The sequence below is a fragment of the Ceratotherium simum genome, chromosome 21 (genome assembly GCF_057802395.1).
Source record: "Ceratotherium simum simum isolate JZ-2026a chromosome 21, ASM5780239v1, whole genome shotgun sequence".
NCBI lineage: Eukaryota > Metazoa > Chordata > Mammalia > Perissodactyla > Rhinocerotidae > Ceratotherium > Ceratotherium simum.
The window spans coordinates 28,914,536-28,937,856 of NC_141920.1; the positions used below are offsets into that span (position 1 = coordinate 28,914,536).

At 55.2% G+C, this 23,321-nt stretch overlaps 1 protein-coding gene across 1 annotated transcript in view; it reads right to left on the minus strand.

The window, feature by feature from the left end:
• Nucleotides 1–23,321, minus strand: part of ANGPT4 (angiopoietin 4) — a 43,937-nt gene that overhangs the window by 16,266 nt on the left and 4,350 nt on the right. Inside the window, exons 2-4 of the mRNA XM_004433849.2 lie at nt 6,027–6,182; nt 4,410–4,531; nt 1,250–1,482 (exon numbers count right to left, since the gene is read on the minus strand). Of these exons, the coding sequence (XP_004433906.1) occupies nt 1,250–1,482; nt 4,410–4,531; nt 6,027–6,182 (511 nt within the window). The remainder of the gene's footprint in view (nt 1–1,249; nt 1,483–4,409; nt 4,532–6,026; nt 6,183–23,321) is intronic.

The following is a 23,321-nucleotide window of genomic DNA, read 5'->3' on the forward strand; positions in this document are numbered from 1 at the left end:
ATGGATGTAGGGAGCCTCACCGCCAGGGCTCTGCACAGGATGGTGACGGGGTCAGGTCTCTCTCCATCTCACAGTTTGGAAGGTATCTGGCTCTCCTACCTCATGCCTCACACCTCTACCCAGCAGGGCTTGCCCAACTTAGATGGAACCATGGTGCCGTCCTCTGTCCCCAGATTGCTGCCAGCCACAGGGCCCGGAAGCCATCACTACTGCTTGAGTCCTAGTGCCTTTCCAGCTCCTCCTATGGCGACCTGGCAGCAGGCAGAACCCTTTCCTCCGTCTTGCTCTCTCACCAAGCCATTCTCCACTCCCCGCTTCCAATCAGGCTTCCTAAAACACAGCCCCACCCTGCTCGACACCCTCCTGCGGCTCCCCACTGCCTCAGGTTAAAGCCCCCTCTCCTTAGCCCAGCCTTTTAGGCCTTTCACGGTCTGGAAACTTCAGGAACACTGCAAGCAGAGCAGCTGGCACATAGTAGGCACTCAGCAAATGTGCATTTCCTCCTCCTTCCCTCAGAGACCCACAGATCGCGGGTGGGGCACTTTTGCAAGAGACCATGCGGCACCACTGTGCTATTCACAACTGTGTCCCCAGCACCAGCACTGGGCTGGCACACAGTGGGTGCTCAGTAAGTGTTTGTTGTCTGACTGATTGAAGCTGGAACCCGGAATGCCTTGGCCACCCCCAGTGGGCCCCATTAGAAGGAGCCAGGGAAGGCTGGGAGCTGCCAGGGGCGGGGATGCCTCCTCACTTCTGTTTGGCCCTCTTGGGCGTAGAGGCAGGGGCATTAGGGTGAGAGAAGTCCTCGGGGAGCATGGAGTCCGACCTCCCCATTCTATAGATAGGGAAACTGAGGCCGGGAGGGGTGGGGTGAGCCCAAGCAAGTGGGAATGAAGGGTGGATCCTGGAACTCAAACCTGTCAGTCTGGTCTAGTGGTGTCCTTGTTATCACCATCACCTCCATTAAACAGATGGGGAAACTGAGGCCAAGAGAGGGATGGGGCATGCCCGAGGTCAGTCATGGAGTCAGCCAGTAGAGTCTGGATTGGTTCCTCTCAGGACTGTTGTCGTCACCATTATTATTATTGTTTGTGGTTATTTCTACTTCACAGTCGGTGGGAGAGGGACGAAGGCTTCCCCCCGGTGGCCTCCAGGCCCTGGAGTGACCCCGGGCGGGCGGTGAGCAGGGCCTATCCTCTCCCGCCCTTCTCCCGCCCTCCTCCCGCCCGGGGCGCGCCCGCTCGCTCACCCGGGCCCTGGCCCACGACGCGCACCAGGCGCTGCACCGACTCCAGCAGCTGGTGCTGCTGGCGCTGCAGGAGACTCGAGTTGCTGCTGGCGGCGCGCAGGCTGCGCTCGAGGCCGGCGAGGGCGCCGTTCTGGCGGCCCAGCAGGCGCCGCAGCCGCTCCTTCTCGCCGCGGAGGCTGGCCAGCTCCGCCTGCTGCTGCGTCTCCAGGGCCTGCACCCGCGTCTCCAGCGCGCTGCGGGGCGGGGGCGCACAGAGGTAAGCCCGCCGTCCCCACCTTGCAGTCACACTCGCACGCTGTCCCCTGCGTCCCGGGCTGACGCCGCGGTCAGACCCGCACTGAGGCTCAGAAGGGTAGAGCGTTCCGTCCGGGTTACACAGCCCGGAGGGCCGTGCCTACCCACGGCACAGAGTAAGGAGGGGAGGAAAGAGAGACCCGGCCCTGGAGTAAGATGGGTTGGAATCCAGTAGGGGAAAGAGGTGGAGGTGGGAGGGACATGCCAGCAACCAGGTAGCCATTATTAAATCCCAAATATGCTTGCCCTTTGACCTAGCGGCCACTCTCAGAAGATAACCTCCAGGGAGCATGGGCAAGAACGCCCGATGCTAGATTGGTTGTAACAGGGAAAAAGGAAACAGCCTAAATACCCAACAGCCAGGACTGGCTGAGCCTGTTCTGTTTTGGTGTCCCTGGACATGTTCCGGAGCCGTGCAGAGGAAGGAGGCAGAGCACGTTTGCACGGAGTTGGAAGGATGCCCAGAACTTGGAGTGGAATGCCCTGGCACGTGAACGCCTCTAGTCTAACGCCACATGTGGGAAGATAAAACAGAGAGGAAGAAAAAAGATATTAATGTAGGGACCGGCCTGGTGGCGCAGCGGTTAAGTGCGTGCACTCCACTTTGGTGGCCTGGGGTTTGCAAGTTCGGACCCCGGACGCGCACCGATGCACCGCTTGTTAAGCCATGCTGTGACAGCGTCCCATATACAGTGGAGGAAGATGGGCATGGATGTTAGTCCAGGGCCAGTCTTCCTCAGCAAAAAAAAAAAAAAAAAGAGGAGGATTGGCAGATGTTAGCTCAGGGCCGAACTTCCTCACAAAAAAACAAAAAAAAGAAAAAAGAAAAAAAAGATATTAATGTAAATGGAGAGGGATATGGGTGAACTTCTAGGAAAAGATGTGAAAAGACACGTGGAAGGACACAGTGGTGCCTGTGTTTATAGAGAAAGTGAAGAAAACCTGCAAAGTCGGTTACTTCTGCAGAGCAGGTCGGAGTGATGGCGATGGAGAGGAGGCTGGGGGAGGGGACCGACTTTCCCTTTCATCTTGTATAGGCCTCTATTGTCTGATGATGTAACAAGCATGAGGCATTTTTGTAATGACTTGGGGACAAAAAGGGGAAAAGTTTTAAAAGAGAAAGAAGCTTTTGACTCACATCTGCCACTTTAGGCGTTTTACTGTCCAGATTTGCTCACACGCGTGTGCAATGAGCTATGGGAACGTTATTCATCACATCACTGGGTGGAGTGGTAAAAGACTGGAAGCATCCTCAATACCCACTAATTGGGAACTGGGGAGATGAATTCGGGGACAGCCATACAGCGGAACATGATGCAGTGGGAGAAAAGAATGAGCAAGTGTGTCACGCAGGTATAGAACCATTTCCAGGACAACTGAAAAACAGACAAGGTGCGGAAGAGCGGCATGCTACATTTGGGCTTAAAAAGGCCCAAAAAGGGCCTATACATACCTATGTGTTTGCATATTCATAAGAAACCCTGGAATATGAGCTTATAGATGTCAGCTCCGCGAGGACAGGGATTTTTGTGTATTCGTTCACTTCTGTAACCCCAGCGTCTATAATAGTGCCTGACACATGGTAAGAGCTCAAAAAATAATCATGGATTGAATAACCGAAGGACGTACGAGAACTAGGAACAGGGTGACCTCTGCCGGCGGGGGGCGGTGGCTGAGGGAGAGGGGCAGGAGGGAGACATTCTCCTATGCATGGGGTTATGCCGACCCCTTCTCCAGACTAAGAAAATGAGTCCAGCCAGGGCAGAAGAAGCTCCCCCTGGGCCCCACATTATGCCGCAGGAAGAGAGAGATTTTGGGCACACTCGGATTCTAGAATTTTGGCTGTCTCCATGGGCCAAAAGCTTACTGTCGACACCCTCCATCTTCACTGATTTCTAGGCACCTGGTGCCAATTCAGAGGGAGTGCCTTGGGATGAGGGAATCAGAATACGAAGGTGGACAAGCTATTATTAACTGCAGCCAGATCAGAGGGAGCTGGTGATCCTCAGAGCCTTATCCGGACCCAGCACGTGAGCAGCAATAACACCTCGCCCCGTGCACAGGCCTGTGGCTGCTTCAGTGTGTGGACAGGCCTCCCCCGGCACCCTGACCTTGGCAGATTTTTCTCCACTCAGCTGGAAACCGAGATGAAATCAGCCTCGGATGTCTGTTTCTCCGCCTTATCTGTACCCCGTGACTCTTTTTCCCTTTGTAATTTGAAGGGTGTTCCCGTCACGCGTATTTGCTTATAGATGCAGAGCCTCTCTGGTGCAGGCCAGAAACTGGTAACTGCGGTTGCCTCTGGCAAGAGGACTTGGTGGATGAGATCAGATTGTTGATTTACAAATAAGGGGATCAAATTAAAATTTACAAGGTGAATTGTATGGCATGTAAATTGTAGCTCAATAAAGCTATTAAAAATTTATAAAATAAATAAAGAAAGGAAGAAACGAAGAAAGAAAAGAAAGAGAAGGACAGAAAGAAAGAACGGAGAAAGAATCAGGGTGTTCTGAGCCCCAGGAAAATGCCTGTCCCTTGTCCCCGCCTGGGGGCGGGTAGCCAGGCCCTGTGCCTGCCTGGCCCCCAGCCCCAGCCTCAGTCCAGCCCCCGTGGCCACCTTCACTCCCAGCTGCAGTCTGGTCTCCCACCCTGGCCTCAGCCCTCACCCCAGCTCTGACCCAGTTCCCGTCCCGCTCCAGCCCCGGCCCCTGCAGATGCTCGCTCGCTCCAGCAGCCGGGCCTGTCGCTCTGGCCCCAGCCCCTGGCCCGGGCACTAGCCCAAGTCCAGCTTCCAACACTGGCCCCGCCGCAGCCCAGCCCGGCTCCGGTGCTCACTCTGGGTCCCAACCAGGGCGCCGGCGCCCACCTGTTTTGGCCCTGCAGCCGGTGGAGCTCACGGCCCTGCAGCAGCAGCTGCTTCTCCAGCTTGTTAGTGGACAGCGAGGTCTCCAGCAGCTGGATCTCCATGCGCGATGTCTGGTTCAGGACCTGCCCCGGCAAACAGGAGGGGGAGGGGTCCACATAAGCCCCGTGGGAGTCCTGCCCAGCAGCTGCCCACCTGCCCGTGGGCCCTGCCATTCCAGATGCTTGCTGACCTATTTCCACCCTCCCGGGAGTTAGTTCCTGTGGTCGTTCATTCATTCATTCGTTCATTCGTTCACTCACTCACTGAGTTTGTAGTCTCTCCCTAAATGTGCTCTTCCCCATCACTGCACGCAGTAGTTCCACTCTTCTTCCTGCTCAGGCCCCAGAGGAGTCACCCTCGACCCCCACAGCCAGTCCATCAGCAAGTCCCATCAGCTCCGCATTCCATATGGGGACCTGACCATTGCCCCCCACTCCGCGGCCCCCGCTCTGGCCCTGGCCTCGGTCATCTCTGGCCCCGTGTCATCTCCAGCCTCCTCACAGGGCTCCCTGTTCCCACCTTGTCCCCTAGAGCCCATTCTCTGCTCAGCAGCCTGAGGCAGGCTTTTAAATGTGGCCTCTCTGCTTGGAATCTTCCTGTGGCTCCCACGTCACGCGGTGGACAAGCCCCAGGCCTGACCATGGCCCACAAGGCCCTGTGATGCCACCTGTCCCCATCGCCCCTCGACCCCCTGCCCCCCACTCTCCCCCGGTCACTCCAGCCACACTGGCTTCCTGGTGCGCCTAGAGCTTGCCAGTACGGTCCCACCTCTGGGCCTTTTTGCACGTGCTGTCCTCCCTGTCTGGAAGGCTCTCCCAGGAAGCCTGGCTCCAATCCTACTTCTCAGTGGTCCCTTCCTGGCCTCACTGTCTGAACTTGCAGCTCATGCCTTCACCCATCCCAGCACACATCCGTGTCGCTCTCTTGTCCATGCTGTTTTGTCCGAGCACTGTCACTATCTCACACGCGTATGTTATTCATCCTGGTCGTTTTCCGGGTGCTCATTAGGAAGGAAGCTCTGTAGGGGAGGGATGTGTGCCTGTTTTGTTTACTGCTGTAAACCGGACGAGGGCACCTCCAACAGTGCCAGGCACATAGCAGGGGTTCAACACAACGTGCCCACTTGTCGGTCGTCTTTCATCCATTCACTCACTCACTCTCCCACGTACACACCTGTTCCCGCCCTCCCTCTCTCTGCTCCCAGTGCCTCCTCTCTCAGCATCGTTGGCCCCCTGAGGTCTAATGGCTTGTTTATTACCATCTTCCCCAGGAGCACTGTGAGCCGCCTGAGAGCAGGGGTGGGGGCTCTGCCACTACCCTCTCACCCCCGTGCCCAGCACAGTCCTGGCGCTGGAGTCACAGAGGCAGAAGAGCCAACCCAGTGTCCGCCTCCAGGGCTTGGGACGTGGCGGGAGGCAGTTCTGTGACAGGCTCATCAGGGAGGGGCCCCAGGGGGCTATAGGCCCAGAGGAGGCCCTGACCTCACCCAGGGACAGAGCTCAAGGCGAGATGATCCGGGCTGTGAGCCAGCCTGGCCTGCCACAGGCCCCTCCAGGGCCGCCGCTCACCCTCGGGTACCTGAGCCTCCACGTCGGTCAGCTTGCGGGTCTGGGCGGTGGTCTGGTTCAGGAGGCTGGTGCCCAGCTCCAGCATGGTGGCCGTCTGGTTCTGGACCATGTGCTGCTGGGCCTGCGCCAGCTCCGACCTCAAGTTCATCTGGATGTACCTTTCTAGCTGTGGGGAGACCATGGGCTGGGGTCATGGGTAGGGCCTGGGGGAAGGCTCCTGTCCCTTCCATGTGTCCCCATGGAAGTACACAGAGCAACCAGGGAGGTTCCCTGCCAGTCCAGGCCACGGTTACCTCTTGCCTGGACTATTCCAGTAGCTTTCTCCCTGGCCTCTCTGCCGCCATCCTTGTCCTATACAAGTCCATCCTCCACTCGGCAGCCAGAGGGCTCCTGTTAAACCTAAGTCAAATCACGTTCCTTCTCTGTTCAAAACCCTCCCAGGGTCCCTATCTTACTCAGAGGAAAAGCCAAAGTCTCCTTACAACTGCAGCTTCCTCCATGACCTGGCCCCCGCTACCACGCTGATTCCCTCTTCTAGTCCTCTCTCCCTCATTCTGTGCCAGATGCACTGGTCTCTATGACATCCCTCCAACACAGCAAGCATGTGGCTACCTCAGGGCCTTTGCACATGCAGTGCCCTCTGCCTGGAAGCCTCCCCCCCACCCCCATGTGCATGGCTCACCCTCTCATGTCATTTCAGGTTGCTTCCCACCACTTATTGCTCCCCGACTTTATATCGCATGTTTATCTGTCTGTTGCCTGGTTCACCTTCTGGAACGTCAATTCCATGAAGCCAGGGGCTTGGTCTTGCTCACCACTTTATCTCCATGTGTAGCTCAATGCTTAGCACACAGTGGGTACTCAATAGATACCTGTTCGATGAGTTGATGGAAGAGGGGGAGCACCAAGGGTCAGAGCAGAGCCCCCAATATCACGCCTGTTACCCAGTTTCCCAGGGGGAGCCAGCCATCAGGGAGTGGGGACGCATCTTTCCCTGTACAAGGGTTTTCAGATCCATCTGCCAAGCTGAACTTTCTATTTTCTGGCCCCCTTCCTCTGCCAAACACGGCTGACCCGGCCAGTCTCCAAGGGTCCTCCTGGCTCGGATGTTCTGGGATCCGACAAGCTAACATTCATTTCTCTGACAGGGTTTCTCTCTTTCCCAGGAGCAGGAGAAGCTTGTCTGGCGCGAGACCAGGATCAAGCTGCAAAGGTGAACAGCGTGTTCTCAGGGCTCAGTGCCCGCGGGCAGGGAGCTGGCACCCCCCCTCCGCTCCCTTCCCTTCCGCACACAGGCTGGCTCTCACCAGCGTCCCTACCCCCGGCCCTGGCTCCTTTGCTCACCCTCTGGCTCAGTCTTCCAGGAGGTCTGACAGGGCAGCTCCCAGGGTCCCTGGGAAGACTGGTGCTCCCCGGGGAGAGGTGGTGACCTTGGCTGGGGGGGCCAGGGTCCAGCTGTTTCCTCCTTGGTCTCTTCTCCCCTCTTCCATCTCAACTGTCTGCTCCCATCCCTTCCTCCCCATCCCTTCCTCCCCGCGAATGCTTATGAAGGAGCACGTACGACTGTAGTGCAACGTCAAATCCTGAAGGGGGCGCACGTGGGCGACGCTGGTATTGAGAGCAGTGGTTCTCAGATTGCGGTCCTTGGAGCAGCGTCACTCGGGAGCTTGCTGGAAGTGCAAATTTCTAGGTCCCAGCCTAGACCTACTGAATCAGAAATTCTGGGGTGGCTTCCGGCCCTCCAGGTGAAGCTGATGCTCGCTCAGATGTGAGAACCCGGGGTGTACGGGTCACAAGGGACTGAGCACCGTGGAGACCAGCACATCCGAGTTTCTCAAGCCTTTGTCCCCTTGGCCCTTTCCTTCCTCCCCGGCATCACCCCCCACCCCCAACTGTCCCCTGCAACACACAATGTGCTCCAATAGCTCCTGTCTAAGAATTCAAAAAAATATATATATCCTGAGCCCACAGCGCCCTCCAGCTGTCTCTAATTTCTCTGCTCCCCTCAGTGACAAAACTTGGACAAGTTGTCTCCATATTCTCACCTCCATGCCCACCTTCACCTTTGAAAAAAATTTAATAATATTATCATGGTGTACTTCACACAGACAGAAAAGCGTAAAGAACAATATAATGAAATCTGTGTATTTACCACACTCAAGAAAAAATATAAACCAGACTGTTGAATCCTATGCCCCACCCCCCGGGCCTGTCTCCCCAGCCCCAGGAGCCCCTTCACTCTTTAACTCGCCTCGTGGTGGCCTCCTTGACAAGGGAGGGCCAGGGGACACTTCTATGTCCCCTCTTCCTCTCCATCTCAGCGCAGGAACCCAGATGGCCACGCCCTTTTTCTGGAAGCACTTCCCAGATGCAGCCTCTCCTAGTTTTCCTCCTACCCGCTCCCCCGGTCACACCCCTCTGACTCCCCCTTCGCCAGGCTCCCACATGTTGGGGGGCTCTCCTGGCCCAGTCCTGAGCTCTCGTCTCTCTGTACATTCTCTCCCTAGGTCAAGAGTCCTTCATGGGGGCCCACAGGGTCTGTGAGGAGAATTCAGGTTGTCTGTGGACTTGGATGAGGAAAAAATTACATTTTTATTCACTAACCTGTAATTAAAATTTGATATTTCCTTCAATTATGAGCATAGGCCACAAACCATAGCTCTATTACCTGATCCTGCAACTTTATTACCAATAGAAATCACAAATATTTCCATATCACAACACAGGTGTTATAGTATCTTTAAATGCTGGGTTTTTAAATTTTTTTTTAACTCATCATGACTTCAGAATTATGGACATTCTCAAACCCATCACTGGATAACGCTAGCATTAGAGCACAGATTTAATTTTTAATATTTTGATTATAATTGCAATATCACTGGGGATTCTTATACTTTTATTTTATGCATTTGAAAGTATTATTCTGAAAAGAGATCCATAAGCTTCACCCAGGACCAGACAGAGGCCAAAGCGTCCGAGGCCCCAAATGTGTGAGGGCCCTGTTGCAGGTGCTCCGGCCGGTCCTAGGACTTTCACATCCCTGCATGCTGACGGCACCATCTCCCACCCAGACTGCTCCCCCGAATGTCCCCCCAACTCGCCATCTCCACACGGGTTTCCAGCAAGCGTCTCAAGCAAAAGCATCCGACGTGGAACCCTGGCTCCTCAGCTCCCACCGCCACCCTCCCTGCATGCCCACCCCATCCTCCTCTCATCTTTCCATCTCAGTAAATGGACGCAATCTTAGTCCCCAGCCCAGACCTCATCCTTGACTCTTCTCTTTTTCTCAACTGCCACCACTCGATCCACTAGTAAGTTCTGGCCACTATGATCCCAGTGTGAGTTTCAAATCTATTCACTTTCCTCCACTCCGGGCCAGGCTACCATCATCCCCCTAGGGCAGCTTCTCATGCTCTCCCCACCAGACCTCTATCAGCCCCCGGGGATTCTAACATGTGGCTGGCTGCGGGGCACCGGGGTGGATAAGGGTAAATAGACCTATTCTGAGGCTGCTCTCGGACTTTCCTGTGAGTCAAGAACCTTCTGGAACCTAGTTTAAAATGCAGACTCCTAGGCCCTGAGCTTCTGCTCCACGCAGTCAAATAGCAAGTTCATTCCTGCTGTGAGACCTTCTCGGGCATCTCCTCCAAGCTTCTTATCTGCAGATGGACAGACTGAGGCCCAGAAGACTTGCCCAAGGTCACCACCTGGTGGGATAGGTTCCAAGACTCCTTGCCCAGGGGCTTCCTCAGGTCTGCAGAGCTGGGCTGAGGCCTCAGGGTAGCTTGGGGTCATCTTGAGTGATGGGAGCTCCCTAAGAACCCTCACTGGTCCCCGACTTGTCCAGCGGCTTCAAGTGGCTGGGCGGGGCACAGGCCTCCCACAGCTGGGGCCCATCACCCAATTTGCCACCCCCGCCCACCAGCATGGCCCTGGGATGGGTAAGCTGGGCCAGATGGGCCTGGTTGGGCAAGGCTGGTGCTCTGGTGACTAATGTTGGCTTGTGTGGTAGGGGTTGGGTCTGGCCTAGGGCTCAGGTACCAGCTGGAAGGGTGAGTGAAGGATCCCAATGGAGGAACTGACGCAGGATAGGATCTGCCAGAGATGCCCCCTCCTCCACAGGATGGACCTGCCCCTTCTCTGTCACCCTCATGCTGGCAGATTCTCAGGGCTGAGATGGCAGATGGAGGCCTGACCTCCCACCACCCCTCCAGCCTGCAAAGAGGCTGATCTTTGGCCCTTGGGCTACCCCCACTCTCCTTGGGCCTGGATTTGAGCTCTGACTCTACTATACTCGAATTGTGGGCCCTTGGAGAAAGCTACACTTCTCTGAACCTCACTTTACAAATCTGTGACATGGGGACAGTAGACTGCTCCTTGTTGGGGAGAGGGCATTTGAAAAAAGCCTTGAAGGAAAGGAAAGGATTTTTGACAGGCTGGGGCTGGGGGAGGATGGAAGGGTGTTCAGATAGACGACAGGGGAGTATCTATGGATGGGCAGTCTCGGGGGCCCAGGAGATCTGCTCAAACCTGCTTTCTCCTGCATTATCTGTATAAAAAGACTTCAACGTGTGAACAGATAGACAACTGTGGTCCATCTGTCCATGGACTCTACTCAGCAATAAAGAGGAATGAACTATTGATGCACAACGTGGATGAACCTCACATGTGTCATGCTGAGAGAAATAAGCCGGACTCAAATGGCTACATACTGTCAGATTCCATTTATGTGACTTTCTGGAAAAGTCAGAATCCATAATTGCCAGGGACTAAGGTCTGGGGGTGGGAATTGACTGCAAAGGGACACAGGGGAACTCTCTGGGGTATTGGCCATGTTCTATACTGTGATTGTCGTGGTGGTTACATGACTGTATACATTTGTCAGAACTCATAGAACTGTACATTAGAAGGGTGAACTTCACTGTATGTGGACTATTCCTCAAGAAAAAACAAACCCACCAGAGGTTGGCCCCGTGGTGTAGTGGTTAAGTTCACGTACTCCACTTTGGTGGCCTGGGGTTCGTGGGTTTGGATCCCAGGCATGGACCTACACACCGCTCATCAAGCCATGCTGTGGCAGCGTCCCACATATAAAGTAGAGGAAGATGGACATGGATGTTAGCCCAGGGCCAATCTTCCTCAGCAAAAAAAAAAAAAAAAAAACAACACAAAAAAAACCCACCAACACAAGTTTCTATAAAATGTCCCACATATAAATATGTTTATAATAATAAATACGTTTCCTCAAACTAATCCCTCACCCTCTGAGTTTCATTCAAGTATTCACTCAGGAATGATTTCTTGAGCACCTACTGCGTGCTAGGCCCTGTACTAGGGACTAGGGAATCAGGAATGAACAAAATTGGCAAGTTTGCGGATTCCAGGGCACTTCCTCTAAATACTTCCATTAAATTCCAATAGGGATGAGGGCTATGAAGACAATAAGACAGGGTAATGAGCGGGGTCGGGGGCAAGTTTAGCCAGAGTGGCAGGGAGACCCTCACCAGAGGGTCCATCTGAGCTGAGAGGATGAGAGGGAGCCAGCTGTGGGAGAGTCAGGCAGAAGGGAATTCCAGATGGAGGGAAAGGTGAGTGCAAAGGCCCTGAGGTGGGAGAGTGTCTGGTGTATTTCAGAATCAAAAGGAAGCTCAGTAACAATAATACGCCTTGCCTGTCTCTTTCATGGAAAATGGTGCATGTAGCTCATATTCGGGAAAAACATTTTGTCAACTAAAGATGAAAGTCAATGCAGAAAGAGTAGTGCCTTGCATCTGAGGAGCCTGGGTTTGAAACACAGCTGTCAGCTTAGTGGCTGTGTGACCTTGGGCAGGTACCTGTCTGGGCCTCTTCTCTAGAGTGGGGATAATCATAGCTTCCATCTTCAGGTCATAGGGAGAATTCCTGAGACAACCTACGTAAAGAGCTAGGTGCATAGTTATGGAATTGACACATAACAAATTCCAGTATGTCCACGTCATGGACTACTACGCAGCGGTTAAAAAGAACATGCTGACCTGAAAAGATGCCCCAGATATAGTCTTGAGTGAAAACAGCAAGATGCAGAACATTATGTATGCTGTGGACCCATCTATGTGTAAGAAAGACCCAAATAACGTATTTTTCTATGTATATATGTATGATGTATTTTTATATGGATGCCTAGAAGACACAAACTGTTAACAGTGATGATTTGCTTCAGGGGAGGGGGTTACAAGCGGGGTGATGGTGATGGCGTTTTCTTTTTACATCACATATCTCTAAATGGTTTAGATTTAAAGACTAGAATGAGATGTATACTGATATAATTAATATAATATTTAAAAACCAGTATACAAACCAGGTGTTCTTAACAGATGTCCCTAGACTCCTCAGAGATCTGTGAATGGAAAAAAGTTACAGTTTATTTTTTGTCACCAACCTCTAACTGAAATGGTCTTTTCCTACAGTGATGAATATAGGCCACCAACTCCACGGTGGTGGTGGCAGTGTCCGTGACTTTTTCACCAGTAGAAATCACAGATGTTCTCACGTTTCATCACAGCAGTCGTGTACCCCTACAACATACTGCTTACGCTCATCATGACCTCGAAATAATGGAAGGTGCTAGGTCCACCACCAGGTCTTGTTACATACTGAATGTATTAATTTATTGTGCAATGTATTTAATGTATTAATACAGAGGCAATCTATGAGTGTATCACAAATCTGCTTTAAAAAATATTTTGATATCTATATCTCAAGGCGATTTGTTTCCTTTGTAAATCTATGCATTTAATTTTACGTTTTTAAAATAATTCTTCTGAGAGATGGTCCAGAGCTTTACCAGATGCCAGAGGGGCCCAGGCACAGGAGAGGGTAAGACCTCTGAAGACCCCTCCCACACAGGTCTCCGCGACGGCGCCCTCCCAGCGGGCCACCAACTCCAGGAGTGCAGGGGCTCTGCCTGCCTTTCCTTCTGGTGCCTGGAAGGGCGCCTGGCAGCTCGTAGGTGCTCATGGATATTTGTCAAGTTGAATGAATGAATGGGCTGGACTCCGCCCCCCCCGCCCCCACCCCTGCAAGAATTAGCTTTGAAATAAACTACATCATATGGCTATGGTGCAGCCACTGGTCCCAACTCTGCATATCTGAGACTTTGGTCAAATATTTCATTTCTGAGTAAACGTCATCCTTCCAGCTGTTCAGGCCCAACCCCTTGGAGCCCTCCTTCACACCTGTCTTTCCTACCCTATATCAAATCTGTGGTCTCTACTCTGAATCCCATCCAGAATCTGAGCACTTCTCCCCAGCCCACCACTTCTACCCGGGGCCCAGTGTCCATCATCTCTGGTGGGTTTCACAGCCTCCTCGCTGTGCCCTGGGCCTCTGTCCATGCTCCCCGGCCCCCAATCTATGCCCCTCACAGTAGCCCGAGAGACCCCAGTGAGCCTAAGTCAGGTCACAGCATCTTCTGCTCAAACCCTGCCGCGGCTCCCAGGTCACTCAGAGAGAACCAGGCTTCTTTGCAAATTCCTTTCCAGGAGAAAAAACGGTCTTTGCTTTGGGAACAGGCAAAACTGCCCCAAGAACAGGATCCAAACCAGGTGGTACTGGAAGTGGGGTGGGAATTAGGGTAAAACCAGGCAGGCTGAACCCAGGCACCAGGGCGGGAGGGGGTGGTTAGAGCCTGGCCTGATGATGAGGGGGAAACGGCTGCAGCAGGGGTCCCCTAGGCCTGGGGCCCAGGCAGGGAGGGACACGACAGCAAAGACATAGAGAGCCTGGAGGACCTACAGGGAACCCTCAGCCCAGCCCCGTTCCACACACGGGGAAACGGAGGCCACAATCAGGAAAGTAACTTGCAGGAGGCTGCACACAGTTGCTAGTGGCTCGATCTAGCCAGACTGAAAATCTGGAAGGTCAGAGCTTCGATGGCTTTCTGTGGGTGTTTTAATCTAAACGTAAATTTTTGTAATTTTAATTTTTTTGAATGGGTGATTATAAGCACATTGTTCAAAATTCCAAAGAACAAAAGGATGTGGAGTGAAAACAAACCTCCTCCCACCCCTGCCCCGGCCCGCAGTTACCCTCCCACAGGCCACTTAGGGGCGTTCCGCGTTTCTTTCCAGAGAAACGCTGTGCATGGACCAGCAATGCTTATGTCCCCCCGCTTCAGTCTATAAAAATGTCCGTTCACCATTCTGCACCTGGCTTCTTTTTTCTTAATATAATTTGGAGATTGCTCCGCATTCATCCAGATAGACTCCCCTCTCTGTTTTAACGGCCGCATAGTATTCCACCTGTGGGCCACCACTGTTTGCTCAGCTGGTCCCCTACAGCTGGGCCTGTAGGTTGTTTCCAGGCTTTGGCCATCACACCAGGGCTGCTTGTCCACTGGTCATTAAGCGGCCCTGCAAGGCTGTGTGGGGATCAAGCCCTTCACGCAGAACTGCCGAGTTAAAGGGTGTGTGCCCTTGTGATTTGAACAACATGCCCTTGGCAGAGGTTGTGTCTGTGGGTTGCACACCGTGTTTGGAGAAGGGGCCCTGGGGTCTGCAGCAGTGGCCACGGGAGCCAGAGAGTTGCCCACCAGTGTCCCCCCAAAACACATCCACATCCCCCAATTTCAGAAGCACCCAGAGCTTCTCCCGTCAGCCTCCTTCTGACTTTCAGGTCTCCCCGCCAATGTCGCCTCCTCTGAGAAGCGTCCCCTGGCCACCGCATTGAAGGTAAGCACTGCGCCCCCGCACCCCACTCCACCCACGTGACCGTCTGGTTTCTTCACGCAAGTGAAATCGCCACTGTCGTTGGTTATTCGCCTGTTTCCCCCGTGGGAACATCAGCCCCAGGAGCGCAGGGCTGCCATGTTCACGGCCACATCCTCCTTGCCCAAACAGCGCCAGGCACGTAAGAGATGCTCGGCAAATACTTGTTGAAAGAACAAATGGGTGGTTTATGTAAGGGGTGCCCCATCTCTACTGATGAATTGTTCGGCTGCTAGGAATAAGTTTTGGAACCCCAACACAGCCACAGCTGCTGCCGAGGCCCTGGGAGAGGTGAGGCAAGGCCACAGGGGCCGGGAGACAGACATCGGGAGAGACAACTGGTACAAGGCAGGCAGGGAAGGGAAGGGATGCCAACATGGAGGCTGGAGGGTGGAGGGGCAGAGGGAGGCCCACAGCAGGGGAGGGAGCCAGCTCGGGGTGTCTGCAGGAGGAACGTTCCAGAAATGAGTATGACGTAGTCTCAGCGCTCATTCATCTGTTCAACAAACTTGTTCAGATGTGCTAGGACCGGTGCTAGGCGCTGGAGAGACAGCAGGGACCACACTAGACCTGTTTCTGCTCGAGGGGTGAGCCGAGCTCTGCCCAGCTGCCGGGCTCCGAAGGCAGATCCTGGAAGCCCTCAGCGTGGCCCCGAGGGCCTCGCAAATAGATCATTTATCCCTTGGCTCTCCCATCCTTCCCATTTTACAGACGAGGAAAAGAAGGCACGGAGAAGATGAGCCCGGCGCCCACGTCACACAGCTTGTGAGTGGCAGAGGCCGGCCTGGAATGCACACCTTCGGGTCCTGAGACCACGCCCTTCGCCACTCGGGTGGGCTGCTGTGGCAGCCAGACTCCCAGACGGCCCCAGTGATCCCACCTCCCGGTACGCATGCCCATGTGCAATCCCTCCCTCACTGAGTCAGGACCGGCCCATGTGACCAATAGGATATTATAGAAAGGTTGGGGTGGATTTCCATGGCTACGTCATTACGGTGTGGTTTCTGCTTGCCCCTCTTGGATCTCTTGCTCTGGAGGCAGCTGGGCACCGTGTCCTGAGGACCCTCAGCAGCCGTGGGGAGAGGCCCGTCTGGAGAGGAACCGAGGCCTCCCACCACCCCCCGGCGCCAACCTGCCAGCCCCATGAGTGGGCCACCGCCCCTCCAGCCCCGGGCCAGCCTTCAGATGACCGCAGCCCGGCTGACGGCTGAGGGCAGCCACTCAGAAATAACCCGAGTCAGAACTGCCTTAAGCTGCTCCCGAATTCCTGACGCTCAGAAACCGTGAGCGATGATAAACGTTTGCGGTCATTGTAAGCTGCTAAATGTTTTAGAATAATTTGTTATGCCATGATAGATAACTCACGCATCGCTTTTGCGGAGGTTGCAGGGGTCAGACCCCCTGCCCGGCTGCTTGGCTGTATCCCTACCCAGCCATCCCAGGTCTCGGTTTCCTCATTTGTACAGAGAGGCTGACTTGGCGGCTTGTGGGCGCGCTGGCCCGGGCTGGGCCCCCTCCTCTGCCTTGCCCAGCCCCTCCCAGCCCCTCGGAGCCCACACAGGCCCTGACCCTGTGGTTTCACCCAGACCAGGGTTCTGTGTCTTGTTTTCTCTGAGCAGCCAGGCCCAGTCCTCCTCCGCTGTTTTCCTCCCCGCAAGAGATTCCATTGCTTTTCTTCTGGGTCAGGGCTCAGAGTGGGCAGGGAGCCAGGAGCGGAGAGTGTCAGGGCCCAACGGGCAGTCGAGGGGGGCTGCACTTTTCAACTGTCAGCTCGACCACAGTTCCCGGCACAGGCCTGGCTGTGCCACACTGCCAGCTGCGGCCAAGTCCACGTGGGCCTGGAGCAGCACGCCGAGTCAGGCAGGGGTCCAGGCCCGCTCGGCAGTTTTCTTTCTGGCCAGCGTGGCCGCTCTGAGCCTCAGTGGCCTCATCGGGAAACAGGGCTCACTGTGTCCCCCTTGCAGGGGGCCTGAGGGGAATAAAGGAAATGGGCACTGGATCCGTGCTCCGCGGGGGCTGGGATTCTTCTGTCTTGTACGAGGTCGTAGCCCGGGGGCCCAGTGCAGCGCCTGGCACACAGTAGGTGTGTGTATCAACATTTGCTGAAGATTTGTGGCTGTCCCGCCTTCTGAGCCTCATCTCGCATGAGGAGGCAGGTACCCAGTGTACCAAAGCAAAGGGGCCACAGGGAGAAGACAAGGAGAGGAGGAGCAGGTCCAGATGTCCATGGCCACTGCCCATTGCAGAGCAATCCTCACTGGGGGCAGGGCAGAAAAGTGGCCACATCAGTTGCCAGTACCCTGAGAGCAGGGTCAGGCCCGGGGAGGTCTGGTCTGGCCCCTGTGAGCCCTCCAGTCTCAGCTTGGCCACCCTCGCCTGGCTCTCTGTGCTCCAGCCACACTGAACGCTTTTCACTTCCTCCAAATCCCCTTGCTCCATTCCACCCCAGGGCCTTTGCACTTGCTGTTCCCTGTGCCTGGAATGCTTTTCCTTTCCCTCCCTTGCCTAGTAACTGCCAATTTACCCTTTAGATCTCAGCTCTGTCCTTCTTCCTAGTGCCCTCCCTCCATCAAGGTCAGGCTTCCCATTATTCACCCCTAGAACAGGTGAGCCCTTCCTTCACAGCATGTATCACGGTCAGTCATTACACACGAGATATTAGTACGCTAGTATCTCTCCCACTGCTCCTGGAGGGGAAGGGCCGAGTCTTCCTTGCTCAGTGCTGGATCCTCCGCACTGCACAGGGCCCAGCCCAGTGAGCTTTCAATAAACACTGGTGGAAGGGATGGTTGAGTGAGTGGAGGAATGGGTACTCGCACCTGGCAAATGAAGTTCAGAACTGTGCGTGTGAGCATGTGTGCGTGTGCACACAATCCCAGAACTTTGTAAGGCTGCATGGATTTGTCATGAGGTTCATGACATTCTGTGTGTCTTGTCACCATGGGGAGGAGACACAAGATGTCCTCAGCTGTGTGTCGGGAACCCTGGGTTCTGTCTGACTCCTGCCACTGACCCCGGAATGAATGTAGCTGAGTGACTGCCCTGCCCAGGGTCAGTGTCCCCACCTGTAACACGGGGGCAGAGAGAGGCGGTCTGTGTAGCGGTTCAGAGTGTGAGTCTGAAGCCAGCCCACCTGGGTTCAAACCCACCTCCCTCACTTCACAGCTGTGTGAACTCTCTGGGCCTCAGTTTCCCCACAACACATGGAGCTCGTAAGAGTCCTCATCTCTCAGGATGTCATGAGGTTAAATGAGTCAGCGTTTGTAAAACACATACAATAGTGTCGGGCACAGAGAGCGGCCCATAGGTGTATCAGCGCACTCACCCCCAAAGAGAGAACAAGCAGTAACAGCTCCTCCCACTTTCCTGCGAGCAGAAGCAGCGCCAGGCACGTCCCCAGACCTCGGCACACGCTGGTCATTGAGGCCCCACAGCAAACCCAGGCATGCGCCTACCATCGTCCTGGGTTTACAGACGGAAAACTGAGGCTTAGGCCTTTCCCACATCTGCAGAACTATAAACCTCACAGATATAAGGTTGAGTGAACAAAAGCAAATTTTAGAAAGATATAATAGTGTGGCGCCATTTATATAGGAAACAATATCCGTTGGTCAGGGAGGGATAGACAGAGTGAGAGGTCATCGACGCTGAAGTCACAGCAGCTCTCCGGTAGGGGAGGAGGCAGGAGCGGGGCAGGGGCTTAAAGGTATTGGTAAGGTTTTGTTTCTTAAGGTGGGTTGTGGGAACAAGGAATTTTATTTGATCTTTCTATCTAAAACATTCAGTACAATTTTAAAGTGCATAGAATAAACTGTAAGGAAACCAACTAGGAGATGATCAGGTGTTTGGGATAAGTGATTTTTTTCCTCTGCGTCTTCACACATTTCCACGTTTCTCATAGACTCCACAAGATCTCTGCATCCTCCATTTTGCAGACGAGGAAACTGAGGCCCAGGGAGGAGAAAAAGGGGACTTTCCCAAACACATAAGGCAGGACGTAGAGAAGCTGGAGTTGGATTCCTGTGCTGTCTCCAGCACGGATTCCCTTCCTGCGCCGTGCATTCCGGTGTGTGACCAACAGCCGACGTTTACTGGGCCCCCTCTACGCCAGGCGCTGCACCAGCCCTGTGTGTGCACTAACTCACTCAACCTCCACCGTGACCTGCACAGTGGCTTCTAGCAGTGTCCCCATTTCACAGACAAGGAAACTGAGGCACAGAGTGGCAAGCGGTTGAGCACACACAGCCAGCAAGCAGCGGAGATACGATTCAGGTTGAGTCAGCCGGGCCCCAAGGCCATGCTCTGTCTCTGTGGGGTTTCCCCAGGCCCTGGGCCAAGGATGGGTACTGTAATGGTGAGGACGCCTAGAGGGAGGTTCCGGGTCCCCTCAGCTTTCAGAGTTGCCACAGCTGGCTGAGGTGCTGCCGGAGTCTTCCGTGCAGAAGTCCCTAGAGAAGCTCTCCTTGGCTGAGGGGCTCCTGGGGGAAGGGAAAAACCTAGCAGCTGTGAGCGTCCCCTTTGGTGCCCGGGGGCCTCTCTGTTCCCAGGCCCCAGCTGGGTACCCAGGGGCCGGGTCACAATGGACACAGTCGTTTGTTAGCTAGGACACTGGCCTGCGTGCTGAGAGTGTGGGTTCTGGCATCGGACAGCCTGAGTGTGACTCTGACTCACCCTTCCTGGCTGTGTGACCTTGGGCAAGTCACTCAACCTCTTGGTGCCTCAGTTTCCTCATCCGTTAATGGGCAAACAATCCTACCTCACAGGCTCATTGTGAGAATTAAATGCAATAATTCTCACAAGGCACGTCGGACAGTGTCTGGCACACAGCAAGTGCTCAGTGAATGCTGGCCACAAACTCTGTTACCTTTCCTTATCCAACACTCTCTCTGGGAGACGGGAGTATTTTGAGCTCCACTGTACAGGGGAATCAATCAGTGCAGGTGGCTTCTCCAGAGCTCCACAGCTGGTCAGTCGCACCTCTGGGACATGACCCCTTGACCCGGCTCAGTCTGCCTCAGACCCCACAGCGGGTTCTGGGGTCCATTCCAGACAGTTCAGAGCCGACTCTGCGGTTAAGCAAACGCTCAGAGGCCGGCATCTGGGCAGAGGTGCAGGCTTAGGGGGCCTGTTTTCTCACATGTCCTGCCCCAGGAGAGAAGGGGAGAGGGTCTGTGTACGTCCCAGCCCGGCCAAGCTCTGGGGCCTCGGAGGAGAGAGCCAGACACACGTGGCCCTGCCCCGCGGGATGGCCTGGCCAAGCCCTTGAACGGATAAACCTGTCCCTCCGGCGGAAGCCGTGCGAGGGGCCGCTGCTCCCTGGTCATCGCTAGGCCGAGCGCATCTGGGCCAGCCGTCACAACCCCATTCCTCCAAGAAGTAGATGCTTTTCCCCCGTCCCAACCCCCATCCCCAAACAGAAAGGAGCCAGCGGTGAAGTTAGGAAATCAAATCCCAAGACATTTTGTTCGGCAACCGAGATTCATTTCTTGTTTGGATAACCAGAGGGCGAAAATGCCAAGAATTTACGGGCAGCCTGGGGAGGCCGGGGCAGCTGGGAGGCCTGGGCCAGTCAGGGAGAGTCTCGGGCTGGGCCAGGACCCCACACTGCGCTCCCGCTGGACGTGCTTTTGACCCATGTCCAGCCAGGCGAGGCCTCGAGAGCACTGGGCTGAGGGGTCGAGTTATTCTGAGGTTTGACGTCAGGGACCTGGAGCGGACGGCAGAGGCTGGGGGCAGTGCCAGGCCGGGAGGCTCCTGCCCATCCCCGGACCGCTCCCGCTTGGCTTTGGGTGTAGAAGGGGAAGAGAGGGAGGCCCCAGCTGAGCAGCCCGGCCGAGGGGTGGGCACTGGCCCTCGGCCGGTGTGTCCCGGGTACTCCAGTGTGGACAGAGCATGCGGACACCTGGGGAGGTAGAGGTGGGAGGGACAGATGGCCTAGGGGGCAGGGGAGGACCTGAGAGAGAGACAGGGGTGAGACTCATGGAGACGCCAGCCAGACAGGAGAGAGAATCCGAGTGACGGAGACAACCACAGAGTCAGAGAGGTGAGTCAGCGCCACCATGAGAGAGACGCGCAGGAGGCAGAGAGATGCGGAGCTGGAGAGAGGCAGAGACAGACAGGGAGACAGGTAGAAAGGGCCCGGTGCCGACGCAGGCGAGAGAGTGGGGGCCCCACAGTTTCGGGGTTCAGAGTCTTCCCTGCCCCTGAGATCCCAGAGACTCAGAGGAAGCTGTGCTGCCCTCGGGTGCTGGGGGTGGGCTGGGGCGCCTGAGGGCTTGTGTCAGCCCTGGTGTCCTCACTTCCCTCATCTGCAGAATGGAACCCTGTGGGGGGCACGGGAGAGGGCAGAGTGTGGCACCTCCTGGCGGGGAGACCTGGGTAGCTGAGGGAATGACAGGAACACGAGGAGCCTCCACTGAGCGCCTGCTGTGGGCAGATGCTCTCCAGACGGGAGATGCTCTCCACAGACGAGGCACCGAGTGCCAGATGGGCCCCGGGAGGCCATGTGACTAACCACTGAGCCGCCAGGCCCAGCTACAGAAGCCTGCTCTCCAGCTGGCTCTGTCCTCCGACCCCCTCAACATTCCTGGCTGTGGGTTTTCAGCTTTTCACCCAGATGAGGGGTGGAGCGGAGCCAAGAGCTGATGTGCACCCCACAACACCAACTCCAGACGTGAGTCACTGGGGCAGAGGCCTTCCAGGAGGAGGGGGAAGAGAAGGGAGAGAGGTGGAAGGAAGGGGAGAACAGTAGAAGGAAGGAGAGGGGGAGGGCTGCAGAGGAGAGTGGTAAGGAGGGGGAGAGGGAGCAGGCACCCTCTGCCCCCTGCACTCTGAGCACTGGCAGGAGGGCATCAGCCAGCTGCATGCTGGGAGGAGACAGTGGGTATCTTGGGATTCAGGAATTCTGATGCAGAAGGAAACAGCCCATTATTGCTCAGATCTTGCCTCCACCATCTCCTTGACACCCTCCAGAGTGAGGAGAAAGAGTATGAAGTTTGGAGTGAGAATCTAGGCTGGCTCTCGCTGCTGTGTGATTCTAGCAAGTCCCTTCCCCTCCCCAGCCTCAGTTTCCTCACCTGGGGGATCAAGGAGAGGGGTTGGGGGCATGGGCTGGGTAGGCATTGGCTGCTGGGAGCTTGCAACAGCGCCCCTGCATCCACCCAGATGAACGGAATCCTGCTGGGTGCTCGGTCTGGCCAGGCACCCCCCCACCCCCGTCATCTCTGGTCACCCCTAGTGGTGATGGTGATGATGATGATGCTACTAGATAAGAATACTTTGAAACTAATTTTTTTTCTCTTCTAGGATATTATAGCCGAAGCCACAAAGAAGCCTTCAAGTGTCAAAGACTCAGATGTGCCCAGACCAAGAGAATGCACGAGAGACAAGCCAGAGGAAGGTCACAGCCTCAGAAGGTAGCAGGCATCCATGACAGGGGCCCGGGGGAGTCGGAGGGATGACTGTTCACATGCTGTGTATCCCTGAGCCAGGGGCCACATGTCTCAGCTGGGGGAGGAAGGACCCAAGGATTGCAGGACTTGTGTTTCTATTTCTAGGAGAGCCTCTAATGGAAACAGCCAGCATTTATAGAGAATTTACTATATGTCTGGCACCAGGCTAAAGACTTCATGCACATCATCTTGTTAAATCCTCACAGAAGTGAGTAGTGTTGTCATCCCGTCTTATAGGCGAGGAGACTGACGCTCAGAGAGGTGAAGCAATTTGCCCCAGGTCACACAGCTAAGAAGGGGCAGGACGATTCTTTAATCTCAACAGCTGGGTTTCAGAGTTGGGGCTCTCACCTTCCAGGCTATGCTGCTCCCCAAGGAGGACAGGACCCAGGGAAAGTGCCCGCCAGGTGTGGTTAGGCCGATGGGTCTGATCTCATGGCAGGCTCCACGGGCACCGGGTGACCTGGCAGTGACCTGAGCACCAAGGGGCATGAAGGGAGCGCTTAACCCCAAGGGCCCCTTACCCAGGAGAAGTCACAACGAACACCAGCTTGGACCCCACCAGCAACCAAGCAGGACTGGGGACCCCTCGAGAACACCATCTGGGACAGTGACACTCCCAGCCCCGAGGTTACCTGCCACCCTGGGACTGTCTTGATCAAGACCGAGCTTCCCCACCCAGGGGTGCAGGGCTCGAAATAGAGATGATGTTGAATTCAATAAAAGCCCATCAATCTACTGCATCCTTGCCCACATGGGCAACCTGACGTCATCCCGAAGCCCGCCCTGCAGCCAGGCGGCGGCTGAGAGCGGCATGTGAGCATCCTCGTGGGTCTCCCCAGCCACCCCCTGACATCCTGTCATTTTCTCCATTTTGCAGATGGGGAAACCGAGACTCGCTCATCCACAGCCAAGTGGCAAGTAAGCCCAGGGCTGGGATGTGAACTCGGGTCTGCCTGACTCCCACAGCAGTGCTCTTTAGCCCCATGGCGCTCTATGGTGACCGCTGCCCAGGACTGTCAGGCTAGGTGGACAAACACCTGGAGAGGACATTCCACTGCTGGCTGAAGACGTGAGCTGGGTGGCCTTCTGACTCAAAAGCCACCGCTT